The sequence below is a fragment of the Rhopalosiphum padi genome, unplaced genomic scaffold (assembly GCF_020882245.1).
Source record: "Rhopalosiphum padi isolate XX-2018 unplaced genomic scaffold, ASM2088224v1 scaffold1, whole genome shotgun sequence".
In the NCBI taxonomy this organism is placed as follows: domain Eukaryota; kingdom Metazoa; phylum Arthropoda; class Insecta; order Hemiptera; family Aphididae; genus Rhopalosiphum; species Rhopalosiphum padi.
The window spans coordinates 1814897-1823663 of record NW_026869996.1 but is presented as its reverse complement, the minus strand read 5'-3'; the positions used below and the strand labels follow the sequence as shown (position 1 = coordinate 1823663).

The window sequence follows — 8767 nt, the reverse complement described above, 5'->3', positions numbered from 1 at the left end:
AATGTTAAATTTAATTAATTTGATGGATTTATATCGGTTATTATTGGGGGTAGTTAAGGAAAAATGTTAAATTTAATGTATTCAATGGTTTTAAATCTTTATTATTGGGGGTTGTTAAGGAAAAATGTTAAATTTAATTTATTTGATGGATTTAAAGCGGTTTTTATGGGGTTTTTTGATGAATTAATGGTATTTTTAATACATTTTTACGAAATTTCTGGTTTTTAATCATTTATTATGGGGGGTTGTTAAGGAAAAATGTTAAATTGAATATAATTGATGGATTTAAATCAATTATTATGGGGTTTTTTGATGAATTAATGGTTTTTTTAATACATTTTAAGGAAATTTCTGGTTTATAATCATTTATTATGGGGGTTTGTTAAGGAAAAATGTTAAATTTAATGTATTTGATGGTTTTAAATCGGTTATTATTGGGGGTTGTTAAGGAAAAATGTTAAATTTAATTTATTTGATGGATTTAAATCAATTATTATGGGTTTTTTTGATGAATTAATGGTTTTTTTTAATACATATTAAAGAAAATTCTGGTTTTTAAACATTTATGATGGGGGTTTGTTAAGGAAAAATGATAAATTTAATTTATTTGATGGTTTTAAATCGTTTATTATTGGGGGTTGTTAAGGAAAAATGTTAAATTTAATTTATTTGATGGTTTTAAATCGTTTATTATTGGGTTGTTAAGGAAAAATGTTAAATTTAATTTATTTGACGGATTTAAATCAATTATTATGGGGTTTTTTGATGAATTTATGTTTTTTTTAATACATTTTAAGGAAATTTCTGGTTTTTAAGAATTTATTATGGGGGTTTGTTAAGGAAAAATGTTAAATTTAATTTATTTGATGGATTTAAATCAATTATTATGGGGTTTTTTGATGAATTAATGGTTTTTTTAATACATTTTAAGGAAATTTCTGGTTTTTAATCATTTATTATGGGGGGTTGTTAAGGAAAAATGTTAAATTTAATTTATTTGATGGTTTTAAATCGTTTATTATTGGGGTTGTTAAGGAAAAATGTTAAATTTAATTTATTTGACGGATTTAAAATCAATTATTATGGGGTTTTTTGATGAATTTATGTTTTTTTTAATACATTTTAAGGAAATTTCTGGTTTTTAAGAATTTATGATGGGGGTTTGTTAAGGAAAAATGATAAATTTAATTTTATTTGATGGTTTTAAATCGTTTATTATTGGGGGTTGTTAAGGAAAAATGTTAAATTTAATGTATTTGATGGTTTTAAATAGTTTATTATTGGGGGTTGTTAAGGAAAAAATGTTAAATTTAATTAATTTGATGGATTTATATCGGTTATTATTGGGGGTAGTTAAGGAAAAATGTTAAATTTAATGTATTCAATGGTTTTAAAATCTTTATTATTGGGGGTTGTTAAGGAAAAATGTTAAATTTAATTTATTTGATGGATTTAAAGCGGTTTTTATGGGGTTTTTTGATGAATTAATGGTATTTTTAATACATTTTTAGGAAATTTCTGGTTTTTAATCATTTATTATGGGGGGTTGTAAGGAAAAATGTTAAATTTAAATGTATTTGATGGTTTTAAATAGTTTATTATTGGGGGTTGTTTAAGGAAAAATGTTAAATTTAATTAATTTGATGGATTTATATCGGTTATTATTGGGGGTAGTTAAGGAAAAATGTTAAATTTAATGTATTCAATGGTTTTAAATCTTATTATATGGGGGTTGTTAAGGAAAAATGTTAAATTTAATTTATTTGATGGATTTAAAGCGGTTTTTATGGGGTTTTTTGATGAATTAATGGTATTTTTAATACATTTTTAGGAAATTTCTGGTTTTTAATCATTTATTATGGGGGGTTGTTAACGAAAAATGTTAAATTTAATATAATTGATGGATTTAAATCAATTATTATAGGGGTTTTTTGATGAATTAATGGTTTTTTTAATACATTTTAAGGAAATTTCTGGTTTTTAATAATTTATTATGGGGGTTTGTTAAGGAAAAATGTTAAATTTAATTTATTTGATGGATTTAAATCAATTATTATGGGGTTTTTTGATGAATTAATGGTTTTTTTTAATAAATTTTAAGGAAATTTCTGGTTTTTAATCATATATTATGGGGGGTTGTTAAGGTAAAATGTTAAATTTAATTTATTTCAAAGATTTAAATCAATTATTATGGGTTTTTTTGATGAATTAATGGTTTTTTTTAATACATTTTAAGGAAATTTCTGGTTTTTAATAATTTATTATAGGGGTTTGTTAAGGAAAAATGTTAAATTTAATTTATTTGATGGATTTAAATCAATTATTATGGGTTTTTTTTGATGAATTAATGGTTTTTTTAATACATTTTAAGGAAATTTCTGGTTTTAAATCGTTTATTATTGGGGGTTGTTAATGAAAAATGTTAAATTTAATGTATTTGATGGTTTTAAATCGGTTATTATTGGGGGTTGTTAAGGAAAAATCTTAAATTTAATTTATTTGATGGATTTAAATCAATTATTATGGGGTTTTTTTGATGAATTAATGGTTTTTTTAATACATTTTAAGGAAATTTCTGGTTTTTAAACATTTATGATGGGGGTTTGTTAAGGAAAAATGATAAATTTAATTTATTTGATGGTTTTAAATCGTTTATTATTGGGGGTTGTTAAGGAAAAATGTTAAATTTAATTTATTTGATGGTTTTAAATCGTTTATTATTGGGGGTTGTTAAGGAAAAATGTTAAATTTAATTTATTTTGACGGATTTAAAAATCAATTATTATGGGGTTTTTTGATGAATTAATGGTTTTTTTAATACATTTTAAGGAAATTTCTGGTTTTTAATAATTTATTATAGGGGTTTGTTAAGGAAAAATGTTAAATTTAATTTATTTGATGGATTTAAATCAATTATTATGGGGTTTTTTGATGAATTAATGGTTTTTTTAATACATTTTAAGGAAATTTCTGGTTTTTAAACATTTTTGATGGGGGTTTGTTAAGGAAAAATGATAAATTTAATTTATTTGATGGTTTTAAATCGTTTATTATTGGGGGTTGTTAAGGAAAAATGTTAAATTTAATTTATTTGACGGATTTAAATCAATTATTATGGGGTTTTTTGATGAATTAATGGTTTTTTTAATACATTTTAAGGAAATTTTCTGGTTTTTAATCATTTATTATGGGGGGTTGTTAAGGAAAAAATGTTAAATTTAATGTATTTGATGGTTTTAAATAGTTTTATTATTGGGGGTTGTTAAGGAAAAATGTTAAATTTAATTAATTTGATGGATTTATATCGGTTATTATTGGGGGTAGTTAAGGAAAAATGTTAAATTTAATGTATTCAATGGTTTTAAATCTTTATTATTGGGGGTTGTTAAGGAAAAATGTTAAATTTAATTTATTTGATGGATTAAAGCGGTTTTTATGGGGTTTTTTGATGAATTAATGGTATTTTTAATACATTTTTACGAAATTTCTGGTTTTTAATCATTTATTATGGGGGGTTGTTAAGGAAAAATGTTAAATTGAATATAATTGATGGATTTAAATCAATTATTATGGGGTTTTTTGATGAATTAATGGTTTTTTTAATACATTTTAAGGAAATTTCTGGTTTATAATCATTTATTATGGGGGTTTGTTAAGGAAAAAATGTTAAATTTAATGTATTTGATGGTTTTAAATCGGTTATTATTGGGGGTTGTTAAGGAAAAATGTTAAATTTAATTTATTTGATGGATTTAAATCAATTATTATGGGTTTTTTTGATGAATTAATGGTTTTTTTTAATACATATTAAAGAAAATTCTGGTTTTTAAACATTTATGATGGGGGTTTGTTAAGGAAAAATGATAAATTTAATTTATTTGATGGTTTTAAATCGTTTATTATTGGGGTTGTTAAGGAAAAATGTTAAATTTAATTTATTTGACGGATTTAAATCTTTTATTATGGGGTTTTTTGATGAATTTATGTTTTTTTTAATACATTTTAGGAAATTTCTGGTTTTTAAGAATTTATGATGGGGGTTTGTTAAGGAAAAATGATACCTTTAATTTATTTGATGGTTTTAAATCGTTTAATATTGGGGGTTGTTAAGGAAAAATGTTAAATTTAATTTATTTGATGGTTTTAAAATAGTTTATTATTGGGGTTGTTAAGGAAAAATGTTAAATTTAATTAATTTGATGGATTTATATCGGTTCTTATTGGGGGTAGTTAAGGAAAAATGTTATTTTTAATGTATTCAATGTTTTAAATCTTTATTATTGGGGGTTGTTAAGGAAAAATGTTAAATTTAATTTATTTGATGGATTTAAAGCGGTTTTTTATGGGGTTTTTGATGAATTAATGGTATTTTTAATACATTTTTAGGAAATTCTGGTTTTTAATCATTTATTATGGGGGGTTGTTAAGGAAAAATGTTAAATTTAATGTATTTGATGGTTTTAAATAGTTTATTATTGGGGGTTGTTAAGGAAAAATGTTAAATTTAAATTAATTTGATGGATTTATATCGGTTATTATTGGGGGTAGTTAAGGAAAAATGTTAAATTTAATGTATTCAATGGTTTTAAAATCTTTATTATTGGGGGTTGTTAAGGAAAAAAATGTAAATTTTAATTTATTTGATGGATTTAAAGCGGTTTTTATGGGGTTTTTTGATGAATTAATGGTATTTTTAATACATTTTTAGGAAATTTCTGGTTTTTAATCATTTATTATGGGGGGTTGTTAACGAAAAATGTTAAATTTAATATAATTGATGGATTTAAATCAATTATTATAGGGGTTTTTTGATGAATTAATGGTTTTTTTAATACATTTTAAGGAAATTTCTGGTTTTTAATAATTTATTATGGGGGTTTGTTAAGGAAAAATGTTAAATTTAATTTATTTGATGGATTTAAATCAATTATTATGGGGTTTTTTGATGAATTAATGGTTTTTTTAATAAATTTTAAGGAAATTTCTGGTTTTTAATCATTTATTATGGGGGGTTGTTAAGGAAAAATGTTAAATTTAATTTATTTCAAAGATTTAAATCAATTATTATGGGTTTTTTTGATGAATTAATGGTTTTTTTAATACATTTTAAGGAAATTTCTGGTTTTTAATAATTTATTATGGGGGTTTGTTAAGGAAAAATGTTAAATTTAATTTATTTGATGGATTTAAATCAATTATTATGGGGTTTTTTGATGAATTAATGGTTTTTTTAATACATTTTAAGGAAATTTCTGGTTTTTAATCATTTATTATGGGGGGTTGTTAAGGAAAAATGTTAAATTTAATGTATTTGATGGTTTTAAATAGTTTATTATTGGGGGTTGTTAAGGAAAAATGTTAAATTTAATTAATTTGATGGATTTATATCGGTTATTATTGGGGGTAGTTAAGGAAAAATGTTAAATTTAATGTATTCAATGGTTTTAAATCTTTATTATTCCTCGGCTGCCGAGGACTCTGCCTTAATTAATTCTTACTCCAACTTTACAGAAATTATATTAAACGCCGCAAATTTGGCTATACCAGTTAAAAAAACCAATCCTAAATCGCATACATCCTCTCCCTTGTGGTGGAACCCGTCTTGTTCGGAGGCCGTCAAAACTAGATCCTTACACTTTAAAATTTTTCGTCGCTCTGGCAGTTTATCTGATCTTCTCAAATACCGCAACGTCTGTGCACACACCACTCGTCTTCTTAAAAATGAAAAAAGAAATAGCTGGAAAAAGTTTTGTTCCAATTTAAACCCTTCCTGTTCAATTCAATATCTTTGGGCCACAGCTAGAAGATTTAAAAATTGTGTTATTCCCACCATACGCCCTGATAACGATGATTGGTTTGACGCATTTTGCGCTAAAATTGCTCCGAGCTACGCCCCCTCCGAATTAGAAACTAGTCCTCCCTACTACCCCCATACGTCACATCCTCACGTTCTTTCTAACAAATTTACAATCTCCGAATTAAAGTTTGCTATATTTTCACGGAAATCCATTGCCCCGGGACTCGACAACATTTCGCCCGCACTGCTAAAACAACTTCCTGATATTGCGTTAGCCTCTCTTCTTGATATTTTCAATAATTTGCTAGTCACTCAGCTGTTCCCTACTTCATGGAGTTTCTACAGAGTCATTCCGATACCTAAATCAAATTCAAATACATCTTTCCGTCCTATTGCACTATCCTCCTCACTATGTAAAGTTTTTGAGCATATGCTCAAAACAAGACTTGACTGGTGGCTCGAATCAAATTCCATACTGCCTCCTAATCTTTTCGCGTTTAGGAAAGGCATGGGTACCATAGAATGCCTCTCAACTTTCATTGGTAACATCTATCATTCCTTCAATAATAAAGAATATTTTGTGGCCACTTTCATAGACATACGGGGTGCGTTTGACTCTGTTAATATACATATTCTTGTTGATTATATTATCTCTTTAAATGCCCCTCCGGAATTCGGCAATATATTACTCTCCCTTTTCAATAAAAGGAATCTCGTTTTCTCTTCTTCATTTGGTTCTTCTAGTTCTCGTTCTACATTCACAGGTCTCCCACAAGGAAGTTGCCTCAGTCCCCTTCTATTTAATATATACATGAGCCTCGTTGCAAAAAATCTCTCAAAGTCTGGCCATAACTGCCTTATCTACGCAGATGATATGGTCATCTTTTCTTCAAATAAATCTCTACCTCTCGCCATAGAACGATTAAATGCTGCTCTTCAAGATCTAAAAACCATTTTATCTAATGTATCTCTGGAAATCGCTCCTGAGAAATGTAAATCGGTTATTTTTACTCGGCGCAGATATTTTGATCCACATAACATATACCTAGACAATTACCTCATTCCTTTTGCTACAACCGTAACCTATTTAGGCATTACCCTTGATACCAAACTGCGTTGGATACCTCACATATCTTCACTTTCTCTCTTCACATCCCGTTGGTCAAACTTCCTCAGGACTGTATCTAATACTTGGTGGGGATCCCATCCTTCTAGCTTGCTATCCATTTATCGCTCTATCATACGTTCTAAATTGGACTATGGTTGTTTTCTTTTCGGCTCGGCCGCCTACTCCAACTGGAAAAAAATTAATATGCTCCAATCGTCTTGTCTTAGAACTATAATGGGATATGTTAGGTCTACCCCTGGTCCGGCGATGGAAGTTGAAACCTTCTGTCCTCCTTTTAATATTAGATGCCGATGGCTCGCAGGAAAATTCATTTTAAAATCTTTAGCTCATTCCAACCACATTATATTCGATACCTTCTATTCTCTATATATCACTTGGCGTTATACACCCAAGTCAATGCCGGTCCTATCAATTGCTGCAAACTCTCTCTCCAATTTTCACCAATTTGTCTTAAACTCTTATAAACTTCCACTCTATGAGCAACCTTTTGACTCTCTCCTTTATACCCCTTTAGTCCAAATTGACAATTTTTCTAATTTTTCACTCGTTGAACTTAAATCTATGTCTTCTTCTTTTGTTAATAAACTTTTTTCTAATTTCCTCAACCTTAATTACCCCAACTTCACTATCATATACACCGATGGTTCAGTGTCTCCTTTATCAGCCGGCTATGCCTTCTATATTCCCGAACTTCATATTTCTTTCTCTAACAATCTCCCCCCTTCGTCCTCTTCCTTCACTGCTGAATGTTACGCTATTCTCGAAGCTCTTCTTTTTATTTCTGATTTAGCCCCTAATAGATACTTAATTGCTTCTGATTCCATGTCCTGCTTACAATCTCTTACATCTAATCCATTTAATTCTAAATTATCCCCTCTTGTTTTTCTAATTAAATCATATATATACACTCTCGAGCAGTCCAATCATCATATTCAATTTTTATGGATCCCTAGCCACATCGGCATACATGGGAACGAAACGGCTGACGGGCTCGCCAAAGCTGCATCCTATACTATCCTTCCTCCTCTTGCGCAATTGCCTTGGACCGATTTTTCCCCTTTATTGCGTCGTCATATTATCAGCCTCTGGTCCAATCACTGGAATAACCTGCCTGCTCACTTTGCTTCTAGGTATAAATCAATTGTCCCCAGTATCACTAATAAAAAAACTTGGTTCTACAACTTAGACCTACCACGGTCTATCATTGTCCGTTTTAACCGACTCCGCGTGGGCCACTCACTTCTTCCAGATCATGCATACAAACTTGGCCTAAATGACTCTCCCCTCTGTACACTACACATAACCGAAAGCATCTGTGACATCTCTCATTTACTATTTGACTGTCCGTCATTGTATTCTAAGCGTACATCCTTGATTAATTATATTAAGCTCTTAAACATTCCTCCCACTCTCCCTTCTATACTCAACACCCAAGTCGAAACAGTTATAAAAAAAATAATACATTTTTTATTGGAAGCTGGCTTTGTAATATAAGGTGGTATCTACGCATATCATTATTTAATTAGATACTATAATTTGTTACTTCTTTCTTTTTAACTACCATATATTGTTTTACTATATTTTTGTCATAGCTATTACTTGTTTTACTTAATAATTGTTGAGCTATTATAGTTACATACTAAAAGCTATAAAAAAAAAAAAAAAAAAAAAAAAAAAAAAAAAAAAATCTTTATTATTGGGGGTTGTTAAGGAAAAATGTTAAATTTAATTTATTTGATGGATTTAAAGCGGTTTTTATGGGGTTTTTTGATGAATTAATGGTATTTTTAATACATTTTTAGGAAATTTCTGGTTTTTAATCATTTATTATGGGGGGTTGT

At 27.7% G+C, this 8767-nt stretch overlaps 1 protein-coding gene across 1 annotated transcript; it reads left to right on the top strand.

Moving 5' to 3' along the window:
• The first annotated feature begins 6401 nt into the window (after positions 1 to 6401).
• On the top strand, positions 6402 to 8420 carry LOC132931169 (uncharacterized). The gene has a single exon (XM_060997292.1). The coding sequence runs from the start codon at positions 6609 to 6611 to the stop codon at positions 8418 to 8420; it is 1812 nt and encodes a 603-aa protein (XP_060853275.1). The 5' UTR covers positions 6402 to 6608.
• The last annotated feature ends 347 nt before the right edge of the window (positions 8421 to 8767 follow it).